The 24215-nt window shown below is 42.4% G+C and overlaps 1 protein-coding gene across 5 annotated transcripts in view; it reads right to left on the bottom strand.

Moving 5' to 3' along the window:
• ARID5B (AT-rich interaction domain 5B) overlaps positions 1–24215 on the bottom strand; it is a 136281-nt gene that overhangs the window by 6490 nt on the left and 105576 nt on the right. For 4 of the 5 annotated variants that reach the window (XM_072340396.1, XM_072340397.1, XM_072340398.1 and 1 more), the window contains 3 exons: positions 22352–22404; positions 14967–15064; positions 3403–3601 (listed from right to left, as the gene is read on the bottom strand). In XM_072340396.1, coding sequence (XP_072196497.1) covers positions 3403–3601; positions 14967–15064; positions 22352–22404 — 350 coding nt within the window. The remainder of the gene's footprint in view (positions 1–3402; positions 3602–14966; positions 15065–22351; positions 22405–24215) is intronic. The other variant, XM_072340400.1, reaches the window with a different exon arrangement.

Genomic DNA, 24215 nt, shown 5'->3' with positions numbered 1-24215 from the left:
GTCAACGGGACTGCAGCTCTTTCAGCTTCACCATTAATACAGCCTGTGTGCACAAGTCACACTATTCATCCCATTATGTCGCTGGCTGAACTGTGACCCGCAGAGGTCATCAGAGCATCCCATCTGCGAACCAGCTGACTGACAGCCTTTTCAAAACTGCTGTCATTCTCCTCTGACATGTCATGGAATGAGACAGTCATAAAACAGCAGCATCGTGTGAACCCTTTATTATTACTGTTTTCCTTCCTTCTTAGTTGTAAAGATAAAACACATCATGAAAGTTATTATCTAAATGCTGCTCTACAGTCTATCGCAAGAGTGGGGACTGGAGAAGGTCCTAACAAATCTAATCATCTCACAGATTTATTTCTTCACAGCTGCTTTTAAATATTCCTGCGTGTTTGGCTTGCCTATTAGTTGCAGTGTCCATTAGCCATCGTAACTTCTTCTTTTTAAACTAATAGCTGCCTTTTGCAGTCCAAATATCATCATTAGGTCCTTTACAAAGTACTATCCCTAGTCTCTTGAGCTTATAAAATTACAGGAAAATACCAGACAGATGAGCAAAGCAAGGATGAAAAAAAAAAAGACAGAAATGATATTTAATAACTGCACATTCTGCTCTTTGTTTCTGTTAAGGAACATTTTGATTGAAGTTTCAGCTATTGTGGGTAAATGTGCATTCTAAGGCTAACAGCATTTTGTCTGGTATCTTGTTACAGAGACAATGTCATTGCAATCGCAGGAAGAGAGGGAAGAGCACAAAGGCAAATGCAATCCTAATAAATTAAAGTTATATTCTCTTCCTGCATACTTCTCGTGCTGTGTGAGTTGAACGTGCAATGGAGAAGACTGCTCCTTTGTAGCTTGGGTATCCTTAAGCCCTCAGCTACAGCCTGCTCTGAAGCCACATGCAGGAATGGTGTAAATGGTGGCTTGGCTGGGGCCATGCCTACACATCCACACGCAGTGATAAAAGCCCCCTGTGAACAACACACTACCACTGCCATCTGGCAAGAGGCCTGCAGCAACCATGGAATCTCTGCTGGGTGTAAGGGGGAATGATTTTAAACTGAGACAGGGGAGGTTTAGGTTAGATATTAGGAGGAAGTTTTTCACCCAGAGGGTGGTGACGCACTGGAACAGGTTGCCCAAGGAGGTTGTGGATGCCTCATCCCTGGAGGCATTCAAGGCCAGGCTGGATGTGGCTCTGGGCAGCCTGGTCTGGCGGTCAGTGACCATGCCCATGGCAAGGGGGTTGAAACTGAATGATCATTGTGGTCCTTTTCAACCCAGGCCATTCTAAGATTCTGTGATGTGAGGCCTTCCACCTGGCCACAGCAGACTGGAGGCTGCTCCCACCCGGAAGGACTGGATGATGCCTTGGGCACAGAACTCCCTTTGCAGAGAAGCACTGATGAGCACCCATCCAGGGGGGAAGCATCCACCCCTTGGGCCTCCTCGCTTCTCCAGCTTTGTGCAGCCATCCATACAGTAACCTGTGTGAAGGATGCAGTTTTTAACTGCCTGCCCCAATTAAACAGGAGCAGGACACCATCATCCATCCTAGAAATTAGAGATTCATTCTTCTTTATAAGGTACCATTTTACAGCGGGAAACTGCCATATTTGTGTATTTTTATTGTCTCGGCTCGGCTCCTTATGCTTCCGATAAGTGCAGCTCTAAGAACTCTTCCTGCAAACCACATACAAAAATAACTGCAGTTTAAGCAGCAGGAAGTTTGAGATAGGGAACAACAAAAGCAAGGAAATTCAAAGTTAAGGCTGATGCTCTGTTGCTGGCTTGTTATGCTGTGCTTAACTGTGGCAGTACCAACAGTATGTAAGGTATCTTGCTGATCTAAGACCCCACAGTAAACAAGTGGGCACAAAGGAGTGACAGGGGAAGAGAGCACAAGCTTCAGCTTTGCATTTCCTTGCTTTGGGCAATTTGTGTTGCAACGTTCCACTGACTTAAGGAGGTTATATGCACTTCAGGTATCTCCAGTCATCAGCAGAGGAGTTTTCCCCCAATGGGGTTCTCTGCTTTAAAATTACAATGCAAGGGAAAATAAAAATCCCTCTCTGTAGAGCGCTGTTGCTTTTGATACTGAAGATGCTGTCGATCAAGGCAACTGAAAACAAATTCTGGTTTGGACAAGAGATGACATTTTTCAGTGTAAGCACAACTTGAAGTGGTAGTGGGACACGAAAATCAGAATATTCTGTTCTTGAAACAGCATGCAAAGTCTCAAATGCATCTGTGCTTACTGGTTCTGTGCTTTTTTTTAAGCAACAAGGAGGAGGGTTGTTGGTAGTTGACTCAATATCAATTTCAGACTGGTTTAGAAACAGGACTTATGTACCTGCCAGACAGCAATGAAGGCAAGGAAGCAGCCATAGTCTGCCGGGCATGTCATGTGTTTCAACATTCCTTAAATACTTTCACTGCAACGCCTTGAAGGCTGCTGAGATCTGGCAGACTGAGACAGAAGAAGCAACATCTTGTGTATTTGTTTGTGTGCAAGGAGCTTCAATGCCTCACTTACACAAGGTGCACAGAGGACACAGTATAGAGTGGCTTAGATGGGCAAAAGACACACTTAAGAAACGCTGGAGGAAAATGTCCATTGGTTTTATAGCACTGAACTATGTATGAAAGTTACCCTTAATCTGCAGACGAGTATGAATCCCACTGATCTATCTTTTCATGGGCTGTGAACACAAAATCAGATCTGTCCTATGAGCACACATAATGTGATTCTGTGTAGAAACCAGGACCTGCCCACATGAAGCAGGTTAGCATCATCTCAGCTGAAAACCATCTGTGGTACATGAGAGACTTCAGTCTCAGTTAAAGCCTGGAAGGTGGTTTCCTCAAAAATTAACTTTTGAGTCTAATGAGAAATTTAGTGTAAGATGACAGAAGTCTGAGGAGTGACATGTTTTCTGATGGACATGTGCATACACCTGTAAGTGCAGAAGGGCTTATTCCAGAGGTTACTACTATAAAAACCAGCTATACCCAACAGTTGCCACAACATTATCAGCAATATTACAGGTTCCCGCACCCTATACTTAAGATTAGGAAATAACTGTGGTAGTTGTGTGGTTTCCTTTTGGCAGATGCTGATCTTTTCGTGGTGACCTCTGTGTCTTGTATCTAGAGCTTGGTCTTCTGCCATCACTCCTAAGCAGTATGGAGCTAACTGGTGGCTGTCTGCAACCCAGCAAAATCACAGCAGACACAGAACTGCACCAAATGAATTTCTACTGCTGAGCAAACCTGAAGGCCAACTGTTCAGGATTCTCCAGTTTAAATTACGTATTTTATCACTGAATTTTGATTGATTAAAACTGCACATTTTTAATTGAAAAGTTGAAAAGCAGGGAAGCAACCAACCTCAGATGCATCTTGGGGTTTCTGTGCATTATCTTTCTCCTTCTTGCTCTTTTGGTTTTCATTTTTGATGCGTTTTGTTCCAGACACTTTTGTTTTCGCTTCGCCCTCCTGGGAACTGTTATCCTGTTTTCGAGGTTTCACTGGAGGCAGTGGCTTATCTTCCTCTCCTTTAATAAATCTTTCATACGGCAGGATTAATCTGGGGGATTAAGGAACAAATAATTGATCAGGTTTTGCTTTTCTAGCAAAGAATAAAATGTATCTACTATGAGCAGTTTACTTAATAAATCTATTTTCTTCCGTGGCATGAAAGCATCACTGTAAACTCTATATCTACAAATCCAAGTATGATAAATCAATTTATTTGGCAAGATTACTGTGTGGCATAAATTGAGTGGAGTTGGTGCATATCAGTTGTCAGTGAGGCTGTAGTGGCTCACGCAGCCACACCAATTTGTACAGATGAGGATACGAGCCACTATGTTTTAGACTGATCAAAAAAAAATCACAATCATTTACCATTAAACAAACCACAACCATTTTTTCTCCCTATCCTTAAAAAGCATGCAGCGAACCCCAGGGAAACACCTCCAAAGCCCCAGCCAACCTGATAACAGCTATACCATTTCCAGGCTGGAGTTTCCCCTGAGTGCAAGGATAAATGCCAGAAACTGGGTGGAAGACATCCGAGTATGGAAACCTGCAACAGCGGGCACAGCACACAGCGTGGTGCAGCGCCAGCCCACCCTGACCCTTCTAAGCACCCCCACACAGGGTGCCAGTCAGCACAGTCCCTGCCTTCCCAGAAAAGTCTTTTCTTTTAAAGAGTTAAAAGTGAAAGAATTTTGAGCAGTGGAACCTTCCTCCATGAAGCGTACAAAATCGCTTTAAAAAAAGAAAGAAACACAAACAGAAAATATCCTCCCCCAAAAGCATCAAACACTCTGAGTTTTAATCTATCTGTTTTCCCCTTGCTATTCTTGATCTGAAAGGGAAAATAACCGATATAATTAAAAGGGATGGATTGCATTACAATCTCAGTTTCAACTTCAGTGATTAAAGTTTTTATAATGCATTTGGTATGATTAATGACTCACTGTGGGATTAATACAAGACCGAGACTTTAAAAATATGAACTTTAATACAGCAAACATAATTTGTTTTTTTTTTGTTGTTGTTTTTTTTTAAAGACAAGTTGACTCCATGAAGAAAATGTACTTTGCTTATAAACAACATAAATCTGCTCAAATACCAGGAATCCTTAATTATCTTTAATCTAGGACTCCAAGGCAGAAACCTCTTTGGTTCAGATATTCGTTTGTTATCCTAGAATCAGCTCCTAAGCATGCAATTTTGATTTACATACTTAGATGTTCAAACACAGTTTGGGCTTAAGAGAGCAGAAATTAGATTGCTTGTGATCATAATATTTTACATTTTAATAAAATACAACATAAATTATGTTAAAATATAAACCTAATTTATGCTATATTAGAAACAAAATTCATTAACTGAGCATGCTCTGACATGGTATGTGCAAAGAGGCGTGAATAATACTTTCTAGCCCCGAATTTGGCAGGGCTCCAGTAATGAAGCTAAGCAGAGCCCACAGGGAATATTCATCTTCAGATCCCATTACAAACTGAGTTTAAACATGTTACAGCTGCTAAAACTGGAAACTGCTCCCTCTATGCAAACTTAGCAAAATAATACGTAGTTGCCAAATACCTGTTTCCCACTGTAATATTACAGTTAATGTTTATATAATAAAAAGCATAACTAAGCAGAATCAGAAAAAAATAATCTTGTTCATACTTGAGGCTGCTGAATTTCACTCACAAAGCACAAATATTCGTGCAAGCACCGGATACCTCCCTGTGCTGCACGCAGCGCTTCGGACTTCACTCGAGGCGAGGCTGGGCTTCACACAGGGCAACGCTGATGTCGCTCTGCCATGTGTTAAATATTTAAACTCGCTTTTAATAAAAACACGTTTTATGACAATACTTGTTAGCGCTGTGAGGGGACTGTTTGGCTTTGTTTTGTTTCCATAGGAACACGTTGCCCATTACAAATCCCCACCTCCCCTCAACAGGCCCTCGGAGCGTCCAAGTGCCGTGCAAGCAGGCTGCCATGGCCCGCTGGTGTGCCTTGCTGCAAGGAGGGCACGTGGTTGAGGCCCAATGGTGGGCCTTGCTGCAAAGATGGCACATGGGGGACTCCAGGCACAGCGGGGCCTGGGCTGCGGCAATGGCGAGCACTCGCACGCCTCCCAGCCGGCCTCCCAGAGCTCCTCCTCCTTGTGGTGCACCTCACCAGAACTCATTAGCTTTGGTGCTAATTAGCAACTGTGGCTTAAAATTTCCTTTTCTTATCCTGAGTTCACGTGGGAGTACAGCATTTTCATTTTAGTTATTTTTCACTGAGCTCAGCAGTTGGCAGTACGACAGCAGTAAAAATACATTTCACATCACCGGTCAAAGGCCTGGAGCCAGCAGCAGGAAATCTGGAATTAAATGTTTTTTGTATCTGGAAGGAGGCATGACTAAGGTAAAACGGAACCAAAACACAAGGCTTGTTGGAGGAGCTCTCTGCCTCGCTCCCAGCACAGCGCTGTGGGTGCAGGGGGGCACGAGGGATCCCACGCGAGGCGGCACACGGAGCCCAACCGCACCAGAACGCTCTGCGTGTTGAGACTTCCGCTGGTTACAATTTTCACTGAGCGTTTCTTCAGTTATCCTGTCACGGTACAACACAATTACCCACAGGATATGATCTTATCATTTGATTATTAGAAGTTTTTATAGCACAGGAGTAATAAAGCTAAGGCAGCTCTCAGAACGGTTAGAGCTCCGGCTCACATGCCATTACCGCTCGCTGCACAGCCAAGTTAAGGTCAATATTGCCCAACGCAGGAAGAATGCGATCTGCTATTATACAAATAGTTTAGCAGAATGTGACATGTCTGAAACGAACGCAAGATTTTTGTCAAATATTTGCAGCGCAGGTAAGATTTAATCAATCTTTGCACGAGGAAAGGAAAGGAAAGACGGGGCTCGCAAAAATGCACATCGACACCTCGAATGGGCTCTGCTCAGAAATAATACCCGCACTGCCAGCCCTTTGAACGGGGCTGCCCTCAGTGGTGGGGGAGTATCAAAGTACTCACAGAGCAGGAAAGGGGGGCCGTTCTGTGGTTGAAAGAATATTTACTTGTAAAGCCTGCGAGGAGACCAAATAAAAGGGTCTTTATCATGATCAAGACTCCAATATTAAGATTAATAAAATGTATTATTTATAAGTCAATTAACATAAATAGAATATGTAAGCACCAGTGTATTAAAAAATCTTTCCACAGGCAGCAGATTTTTAGCAGCATGAGGGTTTTTTTTTTTCCTTCCCCTGGAATAATACAAGAATAACATTTTCCAGCCAAGAGCAGAAACAGTAGGGGAGTCTCTGCTATCACAGAGCTTCTTATTAAATTCAGTCACTGTGAAAAGCGAGCCTTTTTTTTTTTTTTTTTAAATAAAGACAACTTAAAATCAATACAAGTTAGATTAACAAATCAGTACTGCACTAATCCTGATTTATTACAATCGGTGATATTAAGTTTAATCACGTATAAACTGCTACTCAACAAAAGATTTTGCTTTACTAAGTCCTGAATTAAATAACGGTGCAGAGCGTACTGAGTTTTCAGATCTGCATCATCTGATATTATGAAAAATTCAATGCACTCCTCTGCAGCAGATGTCAGAGGTCAGCAAATCTATTACAGTAATGTAAGTAATCTGGCTTTCCGCCAACGTTTTTTGTTGTTTTTTTTTTTTTAAAAACACTGAAGCAGATAATTTTATATTTACAAATTCTAAAATCCTCCAGGGACTGAATATCTTTCCCAACGAAAAGCAGAAACTTCACATTAGAGAAATGTATTTCACAGTATATCAAACATGTCTTCATCATTAGCATTTCATAAAAAGAACAAAAAGTCCTTAATCTTTATTAGATGACTTCCCCCCCCCAGCTACAGAAATAACAATACAAGGTCTAATCTGAGCCGATAACCACTACATTTTCATGTATTGATTATAGAGAACGAATGACTCTTTTGGCCCAACTCTGCTTCACGTAACACATGAGAGCATGTCTATTTATAGGCATGATAAAAAAAAAAGTCGTTGCAATAATGCAAAGGATCTGACCAACCCAGAAAGAGGAAGGAAATTAAATGTTAAGGCTGCCAGTTTCCTCTCTAATTCTCCCCACTGTGTGTGGATATTACGGGGTGCTCAGCCCAGGGAGGAACCATATGCCCATGACACAGCGCTCTGTCTGTGGGCTGCACAGGGGGAAGGAGGGCAGGAGGCAGTTCAGCACAACCCCTGCAGTATTTTCATGCCGTTTGTCTCAGTGTTTATTTTTGTTTTCTTTCTGGCAGAATAAAATATTCCAGCATGCCTCCCATTGACATCATCTTGCTTTCTCAAGGGCTCCAAGCCCAACACAAAACAGTGCGCAAGAGAGCCTCTCAGCCACAAGAATAATCTTGGAAGGACATGAAATACCAGAGCCCATTACTTGGGAGACGCTGCCCCTTTTCCATTCTTGGCAAGGAGGTTAAGGAAGTTGTTTGCAATGGGAATGGAAAAAGACTTAAATCTGCTCTACCGAATGAACACAACCATCGGTTAACCCATGGAACTCAATGCCAGTGGTTATTCGGGGGCCAGGGGATTAGTGAGATTATGCAAGGTTTAGATGCTAATGTAAATCACGAGAACAGTAAATGCTCAGATTCAAAAACACTGAGAAGGGACAGGCAACAAATCACCTTGCTGGTAGGAGTTTGGAAAACACTTCCCTCCGGGGCATGCTATGTCACAGGTGAGTGGGTCTTGGCTCCTTCCCCTGAAGGCACTGCTGGGGACAAGATGACTGTTCCGCCAGGTTCACTAGGGGATCTCTCTGTTAGGTCCTTGAGAGCAGCAGGGCACAGCCATCGTCAGCATGGGGCCAAGATGAGCAGCACTGAGCTGGGGTGACTCCAGCAACAGTCCTCACACAGGTAGGCAGTCCCAGGGCAGAGGGCCCCCAATCAATAACCTCAGTTGCAGAAGCCTCATTCTCTCCCCACAAACACAATGGCAAAGCATTCGGTTGTTTTAAGGGACCAGGAGCGACATCCTAGCACTGATCCCAGAAGAGGTCTGTCTTTTTTACACTGATGTTCTTTAAAAAGAACAAATCCTGGAGCAATGCTGTCACAGGAAACAAGTCACCTTCAACAGCAATCAGCTGGTGAAGATTGGCAGGAGTGATAGGCAGCTGTCCTGAGCACCAGTGACCAGTTTCCAGCAGAGAACAGGGGGGAGGAATAACCCAAACTCTAAGATCTCAGCCTGTTTTCTGAAATAGGGATATGAAACACAAGGAGGAAATCAAGCCTGATTTCCCCGTGCTGCATTGTACAATCCAGGAGTTACGAAAGCAAGCCTTGCATGCTTTCGTGCAGAATACAATAGCAACAGGATTATTTGCATATGTCTGAAGTACAAAACTGGCATGTACTTTATCAGCAAAGGCAAAATATGTTAGAGTTCGATTTTGTTTCCAAAGAACTTTCCTTCCTTAAAGAAATGGCTCTTTCATCCTTTCATCAACAACTTTCCTCACAGCCCACTGGGAGTGCTGGTGGGTAATGAGAACAGCTCACTGCTGAAAGGTGGGAACTGCATTGCTGTGAGAGAATTCAAAGGCACTTTGTTTTAGGTAAACTAGAAATTAGTGACATTACAAACACAGCTGCTGATTTAGCTGCACTGTCAGGCGATGCAAGCTCAGACACTCTCCATCCTATGGCTCAGCAAGGGAAAACAAGCAACCATCCCAGATTTAGTGCACAGCAAAGGGAGATGAGGACAGAGAGGCTTCCCCAGATCACTCTACAAAACTCACAAGCCCTGTTGGGTCAGGACCCTGGGTGGAAGGGAAGATATGGCTGGGGAATTAGTTCCCTGCAAGGGAGAGAGACCATGAGCCTCTCTGGAAGAGAATAGCCGATCATCTGGTGTGCTCACCCGACGACTCCAGTGCTCATCACTAAGTCTCCTAGGCTGGAAACCCAGTTCTGAAGAAATTCTGAAAAAGCAGCACATTCTCAGATGTTCGGAATGGACAGTTAAGGATCTGTTATTTAATGGTAAACAATTGCATTCCTCTGTCATCTGATACTTTTTATATTTTGGGGAGGGGGGAGCTTTCTGAATTTTCAATAGTTCCTTTGTTAAAGCATCTGTTACTCACATAATTGAAAAGATGTTTGTTCAGTGGTATGCTTGAGAGTGCAGTTATTTAATCTTAATGATAAAGCCCCGAGGGCAGAAAATCTCAAGAAAAAACCTCTTGTTATTTATCAAAAAATAACCAAACCAAACCAACAACAACATCAAAAAAAAAACACCTTGAAAATAACAGGAAAAGAAAAAGAGGACTGCGACACCTCATCTATCTTCAGGCTTAAATTCATGCTTGATGGAAAACTATTGAGACAGTTTGAAACTTGAAAAATTTTCTGGGAGTTTGTGACTGGCTGAAGTGGGGGGGGGGGCAGGAAAGTGGGGTGAAGACAAAAATAAAACAAGTTGCTGTTACAAGAAGAAATTACTGCTTGGCAAGTTTTGGTTTTTGGGTTTTTTTTTTGGGTCAAACAAAGAGCTGTAGTTTACAGGATGACATAACACTTGATTAACTTTTGCCTGAGGATGTTTTCACACTTAGCAATGTAAACCAAAACCTCTGATAAATTACAACATAAATTAGAAGACTACCATAAGCATTTTCACGTACATACTCTAAAAGGCTCCTATTTTTTCTCCCCTCCTAAAAGACCAGCTGCTGTTTCCTACAAAACTCCACCAAAACGCTTACACTTTACCAAAATTATCCAAACACTTTAACAAAACCAAGCAGCATTTCTAAGAAATGCAGGACTCTCCTTGCATATTGAATTACTTCACAATATCCTTAGGGTAGAGAAACTTCACGGTTCTTAAAGGGAAACCATATAAGGGACTTATTTTGACCTGCCTTGTGTTTCTGATAATACATAATATTTATGTGTGCGATTCAGACCGAAAAATGTCAGAATGGGCTCCAGGTTGCACGCTGGATCTCACTGTTCTCAGTCTGCTGGAAGGGAACAGATGTGCAGCATGTACTGCAGGTGCCCAGGGGCCACAGACCCCAGGAGTCTGTCCCCAAAGCATGGCACAACCACCCTGCAGGGCTGCAAAGCCCCACAGCCCACTGAGGTCCCCTCTCAACCACCTGATCCCTGCAATGTCCTGGCAGCCACGGCTTTAGAGCAAACTGCCCATTTGGCTGCCTGGATTTGCAGAGAGGTGAGTCCTACCATGGTCCCCTGCCACCTGGGTCTGACCAGGACAGCTGGGCGGCTGAGGCTCTGGTGGCTCACGAGGGTCAGGCTGTGAGATACCCCATGGTCTAGCAAGGCACGGCACAGTCCAGCTCCCATGTGGCCCTGCAGCACCCAGAGAGGCGGCAGCCCTGAAGGATTGCCCACCTGCTGGCCACGGCACCTTCCAACACAACACATTTGTCCACCGCACAGCTGAGGGGCAACGCTGCACTCTGCTACACACCAGATGCCCCAGCCCTGCTCATCCGCGAGCAGCTGCTGGACAGGGCTTGCTTTGGAGGAAACCGAGATGAAAGGCAGCCAGGCTCTGAGGCGCAAAAGGCCCCAACATGCAATTGCCCGCGTTTTATTTGCAACTTTTTATACCTTGTGAAACAGCAAGTTGGTGGGTTTTGTGTTTTGTTGCTTTTTTTTCTGAGGGGGTGGAGGTGTAATATTTATGAAAAATCCCTAACAGCAACGTCACTGGCGCTGCAGAAACACAGCCTATCGTTTACACGGGGTAATTAAAGCTGCCGATCATGTGTTCTGTGTAAAAGCGAAAGAAACCTCAACCCCTGCATGTGAAACCCACATCTGCATTGGGGGGGAAGGCAGCGGGGAGCAGAGCGCTTCGCAGAAGAGCAGCCGTTTCTGAGGGCTTGCTGATAACAGGGAGATGGGGCTCCAACAAGGGCTCACGCTCCCCAGGAAGGCCCAGGCCAACAGAGCTGACACGGACAGCAAGGGAACCACCTGCGCAGAGCACAAACAGTAATGACCAAAACAACAACTCCTCGGCTCTGCACGGCCTGAACCACAGAGACAGCTACAGCCCCACGATGGGAAAACATTAATGCTTTTTATATTGGTAATCATCTGTAACATGAGCAATTAAGTACAGTACTAATGGACTATAGCCAAGAGCCTGGTACTAATATTAAAAACTGACAGAGATGGATAGATTTGGAAGGGAAACCAGGCTGACAAAGACATTTTATGAAGTGCTGGGGCCTACCTGAAACAACCCAATTGGAGGCAGGTTCAGACCAGCCATGCCTACAGTGACAATAACACATTCACTGGCATTACATGATATCTGCTATACTTTAAATAAAAACACCCATTACTTCTACTCAGCAACCTGCACTTTCATTATTACGCTCATTAATAAAACAGAAGTTGTCTAACTAGTGCACAAATAAGACTTACTGAAACACTTGCAACCTCACCTCGTTTTAAAATGAAAACATTTACAGGAAACGCAAACCGTACTGCTTGAAATGAATCAGTTGATAAGGCACCCAGCATCTCCCCATTGCAGAGGGAACAAGGCCCAGGCTGTCCCCAAGCTGCCTGCCACCCAGGGCCCAGCGGGGGCAGGCAGCAGACTCTCCTGCTGTGACGTGCACTGGAGAGCAGAGCCTGCCCTCAGCCACACCAGCACTCCTATACTTTGGCTTAGTTTTAGTGCTTGCTACCTTGGCACACTTTCTGATTCTTCTCTCTTTTCTATGAACCAGGCACAGGGTATGGAAACCCAGCCTGCAGCGGGGCGCTGGGAGGAGTGGCTGGGCAGCCACGTGGGGAGCCAGATGCATTACGCTCTTTAGCATCCTCATGCTGTCACTGGAAGGTCACTGCTAGCCATGCAGCTTTGGTAGGCTCAAGCCAGTACAAACAGCTGGTAGCTTCTCCATCAACTTGAAAACTAGTTACCACAGCACAGTGCCCTTGGCATCTAGTTGTGGAGACGAATGGCAGGGCTGAGGCAAACAGCAGCACCAGTGACACCAGGGAGCTGCCTGTTCTGCCTCCAGTAAGAAAGGAAAGGCCACTGGGATCCACAAGGGAAGAATCATGAGGTTTGTTCAACATTTACTTCCCAGCTTAATTCAATTTCCAGTTTAGCTTTACAGCTCACCTTCAAGTTAGAAAATGTATGTGCGTCCTGAATCATTAATGTGTATTCCTGCGTTGCAGTTCTAGCTTTAGATTAAATGTCATCTGAGCACTTTGGCTATAAATGAACATTACATTTACAGGTGCTGTAGTCTGAATTACCAGCTGAAACAAACCATGACAATTTCATTTACTTTTTTTCTAAATCTGAGGCTCAATACGGTTCTCTCGTGCTGGAAGAAGAGGGTCTAACACCAGAAATCTAGAGATTAGACCAGTCATTGAGGTTTTTTCCACATAAGATTCAGTTTTTCAGACCAGATTTGGTAAAGCAGATTTTATACCAGCTCAGAGCTGATCTAGAAATCCTACAAGACCTTTTCTTGAGCTGCCATCTTTTGACAGCCCGCCACACAGACCTGAACGATAGGTCCTGCTTCATGTCGTAATTATGTCCTGGCTGTGGAACATGAGCCCTTTGCTGCACTCTTTGATGCCTTAAGACTCATCCTGACCATCAGCTAAAGCTGTCTCCTCCCACAGACCGGCTCCTGGCAAGCAGAATTGTTTTTGGGTAGCTGGAAAGGCTGTTGTACCTTGAAGGTATGGTGAATCTGCTCATCTTGTCTAGTGAGCACAACGAGCTGTGGTACTTTGTAGCATATCCCTAAGTAAGTTCTGATTAAGTCACAGGAAGGAGTCTCTGTGCATCAATAAGAAGAAGAGCACAATTCCAGGGTTTTGCATGTAAAATAATGAACCGCCAGCATGAAAGTAGAAGAAAGAGAGGAGGGTTCATCGTCTCTTTGTGAATGGCTCATTTATTTTTCCATAGCTAGCAAGGAATTGCTCTCTCAGTGAATCCTGAATTTCAGCACCGAGCCCAGGAACACTTGTTCCCTGTGTGCCCTGAACTCACAGAGCCTGAACTCTCAACGTGCCCAGGTCTCTTCTGACAGAAAAAAACAGGGTTCTGCAAGGTACACCTGGCCAGGGAAAGGCCAGGCTGCCAGCTTCAACCCAATCCACTGGCCTGGGTTCAAAGAGTAACCCCTGAGCCTCTTGGAGCTGTAATGAGGGAAGAGCTGAGTTTGGATAACCTGACAAGTCAATTAGAGCAATCTATAACGTTTGTCAGCAGCGCAATAGCAGAGAAAATGCTATCTGACATGTACAGCAACTCACACAACTTGCCCTACTGTTTGGCTCCAAACTGTTATAGTGCATTGGATGGAACTTCTTGGTGTACCCAGGCCCTCATGCCAGAGCTGTCACCTGTGAAGGATGGCAACAAGCCTTTCTCTCCATGCTGCAGGCAGCATCTCCCTGAGAGTACCCAACACATAAAGCACAAAAAGAGGGTGAAAAAATGCCCAGCACGCACAGTTCTGTGCACAGCAAGACCAGCCTTTTCCTGAGCCCAGCACCATAACTTGTTTACACCCAGGAACAAGAGATTGGACTTTCCTTATTTGAGCCTGAAATTGCAGAGCTTGAATTAAAATTTTCTTGTCTACAGAAAAAAAAAAAAAAAAAAAAGGGAAAAAAAAAAAAAAAGGAAAAAAAAAAAGTTGTTTCTAAAAATCTAAGTAAACCAAAACAACATTCCAGCTCCAGTATTTTATTCAGTGCATGCTGGCTTCACAAGCCCTGGAAGTTATTATCTACATGGGAAGAATAAGAAATCAACAGTTCTGACCAGCAACAATGGCTGCAGAGAAAGAGTGTTTGGCAGCAGCTCGCAGGCAGGGAGGAGGGAAGGAATGCAGTGAAGAAGAGGAATGCAATGCTCTGCATGACCTACAACATTAACAGCACCCTGCATTGTGGGCCACCCCATTATTTTGATCGCAACCACAATTTGCTTAATTGGTATTCCTAAAAAACGACAGTAGACAAGTGTCTGCATCAATTAGCTGTCGTTTCTCATTTTTCCTTTAGTATGCTTCGCTCCATTTTTCAGCCTCTTCACCCAGAAATCTGTTGCAAAAATTAAGATATGTACCAAAGAAAAATAGATGCTTGTTTTATTTATTTAGCCACTGGAGACATTTATTCTGGTTTAAATTACAATGGATTATCTGACTAAACTGTTGGGGGAAAATTTACTACATCTTTAAGAAACCTCTCTCTCTCTCTCTTTCTTTCTCTCTTTCTCTAATTCCTTATAAAACGCTTTGAAGGTTCTCCAAATTAATTTTTTCATTATTAAACAAGCATTTCAGATTCGTTATCTTACCTTTCATAATGTCTGCGAGTACATGTAGCAGCACTTGTGCTTCCAGGGTTACCACCTAATTCATCATAAATATGTTTCCATTGTCGACGGGCTGTTATCTGTAAAAATGGCAATGGAAAATTTAATCTTGCATCTTTACAGATTCTACAGCGTTTGAGTTCACAACAACAAATGCATGTGTGACACTTCCAGAACAGCATGTACTACAAGAACAATAAAAGCCCCTACAGAATATACAGAGCACACAAAGCTCTGGGTGTTGGGTTGTTGTTTCTTTTTTGGTAAGTTAACACTACGCCTATTTTCTCTCGCTCTAAAATGGAGTGATCTGACTGATTCATTATCAAGTCACAAGCAATCCAGCCTCACAAAAGAGAATCTCAATCAATATAGGGTCATTAACCATCAGAAGTTATGCAGACAAATCCCACAGTGAATTATGAAAATGAAGCTAGACCCGTACTCAGCACAAATAATGATTACGTAGTTATTTTAACTGAATTAGAGAAAATAAATCTGCTGCAAAACCCAAATCCATCACAGAATTCTGCAAATCCACAAAAGCATAGTCTGTAACTCTATAGGTTACAAGCTGTTTATTTTTATCCATTTATGTCAGTAAAATATATAGATCAAATAGTAATGAAATCTTAACGTACTCCAATGTTAATATTTGAGCTATGTATTTTATTGGACTACTCAGATGAAAATAAACATCTTGTAACATATTGAGTTGCATACCATGGCTCTGTTTTTCGTTCAGAAATTAGGATTATACAGAATAACAGATGGAAGACCTGGCAAAAGAATTGTTTCTGAATACCACTTCATTATTTTATATATTCCGCTATATTTAAAACAGGAAGAAAAACAGGAATAGGACAAGCACAATAGATCACCCTCCTTTGCCTGCAGCTCATAAAGAAGGCCAGTGGAAAATTGTGGGGGCAATTTTGGGAGAATTTTGTCATTTTCTGTGGAATGCTGTGGACTTTAATATATTCAGCCCCGGAGGCTTCTTTGGAGTTACCCACAGAGCAGTCAATGGCATTTACTGAGGAGCTAAAGGCAGCAATCAGTAGAAAACAAATATTACAACTCGCAATCTGAGGCCTGTAATTTTAATCTAAAGAAGAGGAGATAGCTACCATCATTAAATACTACAGGGTAAGAGGTATTTCTTTCTAGCTCTACATAAAAGGAAAATCCTTCCTTTGCTGAAATCATTCTCTGAAGCCACAAGGCTGGCTGGAGACTTAACATTTGGTATTGTTACAGTTCCTCCAAGTTCACTGCTTGTGCAGTTCTCAGAAAGCATCTGCACCAGCTCCAACTCACTACCAGTACTTAGCAGTGCAGATAAATTCAGCACAAATGAATTACTGAAATAAAACCAAACACTCAGCTGAGGAAAAAGTTCATTTAAAATCTATTTAAGTCCTTACAACATTTCTTCCCCAAGCTACCCACACTTCAGTCTATTATTTTTGCTGAAGGGGTTGAGGAACTGGAATCATAATGAGCTGTAAAGAACATCAACCCCTGGGAATATCAAAGGATGCTCCTTCTGCAACCTGGAAGGTCAGAAACCATTGGATCAAGTCCCAAGCTGTAAAGGAAAGCTTGGATGGAAAGCCACCTCTGGTCCTGCCTTTCACACCTTTATTATGGGTCACTGGGACAGGCAGAAGGCATGGCCAAAAAACCCTTGCCTTTTGATAGCTCCCCAAAATCACAGGTCCCTCGTGGGCTGTTGCAAGCAGCCTCTTATCAAATGTAACATGGCAGCCTCACAGACTACGGGAACAAAGATGCTCAAAGCTACACGGTGAGCTGTGCTCTCCCCTCCTAGCAGGCCCAGCCCAGCTGGCTTGCAAATCTTTGGGCCAGGACTTCATCTTTGGCTAAGTACAGTGGTGCTGTGGCAGAATCTCTGAATGAAAACTAAGGATTAGTTAGCAAGAGGTCTACAGCAAGTCCCCTTTTTAAACATGCCCATGCTACTACGAAGCTTGGTGTCCATTTTCAAAAAGAACGTAGCAGCCTTAGAACCAAAGTCTCATTAACTATGAGCCAAATCCAAAGTTGACAGTCAAGCTGGAGCAATAGCAAACACAACCTCCCTTAAGGTGAAAGGGGAATCCCTCTGAAGTCGCCGGACTTATTGGTGTCCATCTCTTCTAGGCTGTTAAAAATAATAGCATTTACACAAACATTTGCCCAGCTTTATCCAATTCCGCCTCTGCAGAGGATCAGAACTCCTTAGCAATTAGCAAAGTTGTGCCCTCCCACGTTTAAATTTGACATTCCCTGAAATAACTGTTATTCTAACCAAGCCTGTAGATGAGTTTTCCCCTGCTCTGGAAAGTTTAGTTTTTATGCTTAATAAACTTCAAAGGACTAAAGTAAGTGATAAATTGCATCCTTAAAAAATCTGAACAAAATGCAGTGTTGTGAAAACCTCACAACTACCATGCAGGGCAGCACTGCTCAAGCTGGATGCTTGTGCTGCCTATGTTCAAATTAAGGACTACTTGCTTTTTCCATGGAAGTGTCTCCCACCAACCTTCAGTGATGATGAACTTCTTGAGGAGTCAGGAAAGGTGCTGCTTGGCAATGCTATGCTTATGGTTACTGTTTGTACCCAAAATGCCTGCCTTGGTTGCTTTTACACAGTGGCTTTCTACTCTGAATGGGTTCCTATGTGGTACTTGTTAGTGACACACCCGTGGCTGGTCAGAAACAGAAAGGCAGGCAACAGAAAAGTGCAAAAATATTAAATGTTTTAGTTGGCTGAGCAGGGCATTTCCTATAAACGCATTCACAAGTGTCATTTTTAGGGGCATGGAGCTTTAGTAATGTAAGACAACAAACATTCTGCAAAAGCTTTAACAGCTACTTCCTAAGCACTTTCATTTCACACTTCTAGTAAATTCACTTTCAGTTTCTTGACTTCAGTTGAACTGCAGCAGCAGACAACATATAGAGGACAAAATTATTCGCTGCTCTAGTTCTCCAGTTTGTTTTCCTCTGCTCCCACCAGTATATACATCTCTCTTGGTGTCTGCCATAATCCTAAGAACACAGGATGCTCCAGGCTCATCTACTAATCAAGGCAATTGCACAGGCCAGCCTAATTTCTGACAGTTTTCCACCCTATTGCTTGCTTCAGTGTTATAGCGGTCTTCTGGTTTGCAGACCCTTCCCACAGTTTGCTCCAAGCTACAGATCCACAGTCCCAGACCATGGCCACTGGGATCCAGGGGTTTTGAAAACCTGCATTGTTCCCTGTCAGCAGAATTTGGAGTCAAGTAAGAGACTGCTCAGTCCAGGGACCTGAGAGCAGATTTGGATCTTGTTCCTGTAAGCACAGTATTAGCACATTGTGACTGGTACTCAAAAGCAACCAAATTAATGCAAAGATCTTATCTATTAAAGTAGAGGACTGCATATACATATGCTTTTAATAGCATCTTCTGATTTGAGGAATGTATGATCTTCTCCATTGCCAATCCCAGCTTCTTGCTCCAAACTGAATGGGGGATTTGCTGGTCATGGTACATGATCTTCATAAGGCTCTTCAAAACAGAGCTCTGCTGATCAGCAGTTTTGCATTCCACTAAGATAACAGTTCCTTTGGGCCTGCCCAGACACAGAACTTTTGCATGTCAATCATTAATTTCTAAAAACTAAAGTAATTTCTTGTTGCTTCCAGAAGGCAGCAGCCAAATGGGATCTCGCTGACCTTCAGTGGAACTGAAGGGTTAAGACCCACCTGATTTTCTTTTTACACTTTATCTTTGTAAGATATCTGCAGGTTAAGCCCATTCAGCACAACAGTCTTACAAATATGCCAAGGCATTCCTCCCGTGTTGGCTCAGAAGGAAAGAAGCCACCTCAGGACTTGCCAAAGACAACTCTTGAAATAATTCCTGGAAGTTTCCCATCTCTGAACATCTGCATCTTTTACTCTCTTGACTTAGGGTGACTGACAAAATTCCACTCCATGGCTGTTAAATGCCTCTGCAGCTGAGCCCCTTGGAATGCGACTTTTCTTTCAAGGATCTGGGGACATTTTAAACCATTCATACTGTGAAGGCTTGCTGTACAGAGTGCTTTCCAATGCACTCTCTTACTTGGGCAGTAAAGATGCTCATTTCATCTACTTCACTGGAGAGAAACATGATCCCACCAATTCAAAAGAGAGTTTTGTCTGTAAAGGGGTTAGACCAATTTGTACGGGATCCTGATTTTATTAAGGCTGTACTATGTCCAATCAGAAGTACATGGGAGTGTGGTATTACACTGCTGCGGGGGACAACTAACTAGGAATTAGTAACCAAACAGATAATGGAGAAATAAGAAATGACTCACAAGTAGTCTAACTGGAGAACCATTAAATAAAAGCATATGACACACAATGATGACTTGACACAATTAAATATCCTGTATGTATAGCTAATAGTCTCTGCTACTGGATTCATTCCAGTACCTAAAACATGTCAGTTGAGGAAAGACAGATAGTTTAAGAAAGTCATTCTCTGCACTTCAATTTAATTCACTTTTAGATCCTTCAGCAGCAGGCCATGCACTGTTCTGTGAGTTTGAGCAGAAGCTGAAAAGCACAGTACATAGCCTCTGCTTGATTCTCAGTTTTACAATCTTATAAAGATGTACAAGGTGGACAAGGCAGGGGCTGAAACTGAAAATGGGTCCAATAGCATTGCTCTGCCAAACATGAGGATGTAAACTGCTTTAACTAGGGAAGTTCCTACACTCACTTCTAAAAAACCTGCCACCTAACCTCTCTAAGTTCCAGTATGGGATTTTTACCAGTCCATAATTCACTGCTAGCTCAGAAAGCAGATGTCACATGCTGAATATCTGCTTGTAAGTACTCTTTTATTTACAATACTTCCAAAAGAAAAAGCTGAATGCACAAACCAGAAATGTAACACTTGAAAAACATGGCAGGGTTTCGTCTGTACAGATAAATGTACTATTCAGGGTATGCTCCTGTTACCCTGCAACTGAAGAAAGCTTTTGCTCTGCACATAACTTCTCATAAAAAAATAGTGCAAATGAGACACAATCGCAACTGTTTGTGCAAGTGGTGGAATCTCTCTGTGACTGAATTACAGCACTCACTTGAAATTTTAAACAAGGGACTATGCAGGCCTGCCTAGGACTCTGGAACTAAGACTGAGGTCCACATTATCCCAGTCATCTGATGCCTTGTTGGAAAATGAAACCCAAATCATATACAACAGTCTCTCACTGATGCTCACCATAATGAAATAAATATATGCAAACAAATGCAGTTTGGCAAGCTCAATGGATACAAACCAGCTATAAATTTCTTAAAAAAAAATAAATGGTGTGCACAGGTCAAAGTATTTCAACAGCTAATGGTCTAACATTCAGGGCATACAAAGCAAAGGCACGTCCATACAGAGGGTGAGATGTTAACAGAAAAGGATGACATCAAACAGCCTCCATGTACAGCCTGACTCATATCAGCGTGGTCCTCCCAACTTTCCCATCTTTCCCATCTCTTGCAGAAAGAGCACAGAAGCCACTCACAGCTGTAGAAACAGCACATCACTTCAGCAGAGACACTCCCAAACCAAGGCTGGGCTCCCAGGGATGTCAGACAGATTGAGACCTTACTGCTGCTTTCATCTAAGGTGGCATATGCCTCTAATCAACTGGGAGCATCTATCACCAAGGAAAGGGCAGGAGCTCTGAGAGAAGGATGGACTGATGCTACCCTGTATGAGTCTCACGTGCGTGAACTTACCCCTCCCATCCTCTCACGTTTCTCCTCACATAGTCTCCTGCTGTTGGTAAACCTGGCTCTCTGGCATCTTGTTCAGAAACTCATCCTCTTGTTCCCGTTCCCTCAGGCAGAGGTTCGCTTTCTTCACCATCTCTAGAACTTCCTGCCCTCTCTCATTCTGGCACTAGAACTCAGCATTCTCTAGCAAGCCCCCACTTCGGTAGCCCTTCTGTCCTCAGTCTCACCAAGCAGACCTGAAACACTGCTGCCTTCCTGAGCGCTCCAAACACTTCATTTTCCTTTCAGCGTCCTCCCAGCCTTCTCTTGGGCTCTGGATCAAGACCAAGATTTTAGCCTTTGCTTTCATTGTGCTTTACAACTCACAGCAATTATTGTTGGCTCATAATTTCTGTTACGATGTATCTATGGTAGCTCTATTCATGCATATATACTCCTTAGCACACCTACGCACACTCCTGTACATAAATATGGTATGTGCTGGTTAATGAAAGATACAGAAATAACAGAAGCCAAATCAAGCACATATTTTTGTTGAGAATGTCAGGTTCCGTGTTCCACAAAATCCCAGCTACACCCATGCTAATAAACTCGGGTTGTTAATTTACAGAACAATATGCTTTATTGTAGGGAAGGAAAGCACTGAGTTCTGCATTCTGCTTCGAGTGACTTTCATTCTCCTGATAGTGCATTTCTTCTTGTCAGTTCTCTACAGCACAGATATGTCCCAGATTACTTCGTAAACAAAGCAAAAATAATTTCTTTCATCCAACTGCGGCAGGAACTGAACAACTTAATCTGATCATTGTGTGCAAAGAAAATATTTCCAATGACGACATCTTCCTATGTCAATTGGTTTTTATTACAGATGTCATCTCTATGTGCCATATTAATGCAGCTCTTTCTTCTCTTTTCAAGATTTTAATCTAAGTTTGTTGCTCTAATATTTTATTGGTTCAAAATACATGCTGTAAAATCCACGGCCTTCAAATTTTCCTGTAAGCTAAAAATAAACTGCTCTTGTCAGATATGGTTAGCTGATAAAAAGTGTCAGAGACTTTTCTGAATTACTTCGATAACTTCCTGTTTATGTGGTACTGACCCTTGTCTAATAAAGTTCTTTTACACTCGGAATAAGAGAAGATACTGCAGCATACAATTCCTTAATGGACAATGCTGATTACTTTTGAAAGCCTTTAATACATTTCCCATATTAGACATGAACAGATGTCAGGGATGTTGCCAAGTGAAATTTCTTTTATGCAATCTTGGCTTGTTGTACAATAATAGCCCTTTCTCAACATGGGAAAAAATTACAGACCCAACTAATTTCCTTGACAGGGAAGAGTTACATATGTTTTCCACTTGTAGCTTTTACGACAAGTTTACAATTTTGCCAAACCTGGAACTAATTGGGACTGCTTCCAAAAACGGTCCAATAAACCCGCAATGTGTACAGCCAGTCTAAAATGCAGCAAATGATTGTTTGCTTTTACAGCTTTTTTCTTTCTTTTTTCTATTTTTTTTTTTCCTAACAGGGAAAAGTCAGATTGCACAATTATTTCATTTAAGTTACTTAAACACTTACTGTTTCATATCCTCCCAGTTTTTGAGCAGCTTGAAACATAGTCCAAAGGTTAACTGTTAGAGGGACAATAAGTATTTAGATAAGCATTGCATTAACCAACATATTTCAAAGAAATGTAAATTAAACAGTTCTTTAAAAAGTAGAAAGAAAAAAAAAAAAGCTCACAGCCCCTGAAAAAGCTCCTGTGAAACATTATCCAAAGAGATATTTACATAATCTGAAAAGTAAATATTAGCCCATACTACATATATATATATATAATTACATATAAGAGAACAGACTTAGATTCCTTAACAGGACTGGAAAAATACACTGAGACAAAGGTAATGTGCTCATTTGACTTTGCTGATAAGAAGCGCAGTACAATGAGACTGTAGCATGTTTCCATAACTTTGATAATAAAAATTACTCATTGGGAAGAATGTAGCTTTTAATTATTTGTTTAATACTGATTTTATTAGCAAGCAAGCATGAGCCACATACTAGCTCACAGAGAAAGCCTATCGATTAAACAACAATATCCAGTATTTACTGCAGCTCAGATAATGGCCTCCATAATCAATAAGCAATAAGCTGTGTTCTAATGGGTCCCGTGTAAATGAACCCGGGGGGAGCGCAAATGAAAATTACCATAGTAATTATGGTACAGGTGGTCATGCCTTGCCCCTGGCTGTGGGGTGAAAGGAACAGAGGTAAGTCCTTCAAAAGGCATGTTGGGAGATGCTTGTTGCTTCCTGTGTAATTTCTTCCCTCTCATGTGCTCCTCATGCTGGCCTTATTTTATTTTGTTCTTTTTGTTTTATACTAATTGACAGCAGAAAAACTGATGTCACAGCTTCATGTAAAGTCAGTGCACTGCTCCTGAAAGAAGCAGTGGCTCCCAAAAGACACACTGCTTGCACTTCAGGCCAGACTCAGCAATAATGCTTCAGAACACAGCAGACAGGATCTCCTTCTCCACGGGGGGATGCTCTGATGCAGTGTACACACTGCTCATTGCCACTAACCTATTTATATTGGCAATGTTTGCACAAGTCTTGCTGGACAAATACAGAGCCCTGTCCTGCAAACACTTCTGCTCTTCTCAGTGTACTTACTCTTGGCATTTAAGTATTTACTGGATCAGGCCCCTAATTTATAATGAATGGCAGGCAACTTTCAGTGCATTTCAGCTAAATATTAGGAGGGGGTCTTACCTTGTATGGGAATTTTAGAAATAATACTTGAGCTTGTCTTTCAAGCCCACCCTGTCCCCATGTATGAGGGAGCACATAATAAAATGGGGGGAGAGGGGGGAGAATCCTCTCTTCAACACAAAACGTTCTGAAAGCCTCATTGAACCTTGTATTGCTTCAAAGCTATCAAGAGCTTTGCTTGGGCCTTGATTTAATCTGAATCAATGCATAATGCAACGAAGCTGTTCATAGTACATTAATTTTACTTCCATTTCAAGCAGCCAGTTTTCAGACAAACACTGTAATCATTCGGAGTTATATAAGTTTATAATGGCTGCTGGAGGCCTGTTGCAATCAGTGCCAATTGCTATTAGGTATGTAAATTGTTATGTAAAACACACAGGTTTGACATTCTTCATCAAAATAACACATGGGTTTAATCTGCGAGATAAATTAGAGTAAATAATATTTCAATCCATAGAGTCCTCTCTTTAAGGGGAAAAAAAAAGTATCAATCAGCCTATAGATAAAGAGAAAAAAATACCCCTTCTACAGTCTTTGTTGGAAACTCTACATTGCACTGCAATATTTATGTAGAATTTAGTTACAACTGTATCTTCTCCACCTACAATTGCTTTACAGATTGTGGCACTACAAACTGTACATGCCAAAGCAATTTTAAACACTGC

Source organism: Excalfactoria chinensis, chromosome 6 (genome assembly GCF_039878825.1).
Source record: "Excalfactoria chinensis isolate bCotChi1 chromosome 6, bCotChi1.hap2, whole genome shotgun sequence".
Classification (NCBI taxonomy): domain Eukaryota; kingdom Metazoa; phylum Chordata; class Aves; order Galliformes; family Phasianidae; genus Excalfactoria; species Excalfactoria chinensis.
Note: the sequence above shows the minus strand (reverse complement) of the source record. Positions and strands in the feature narration are given on the sequence as shown.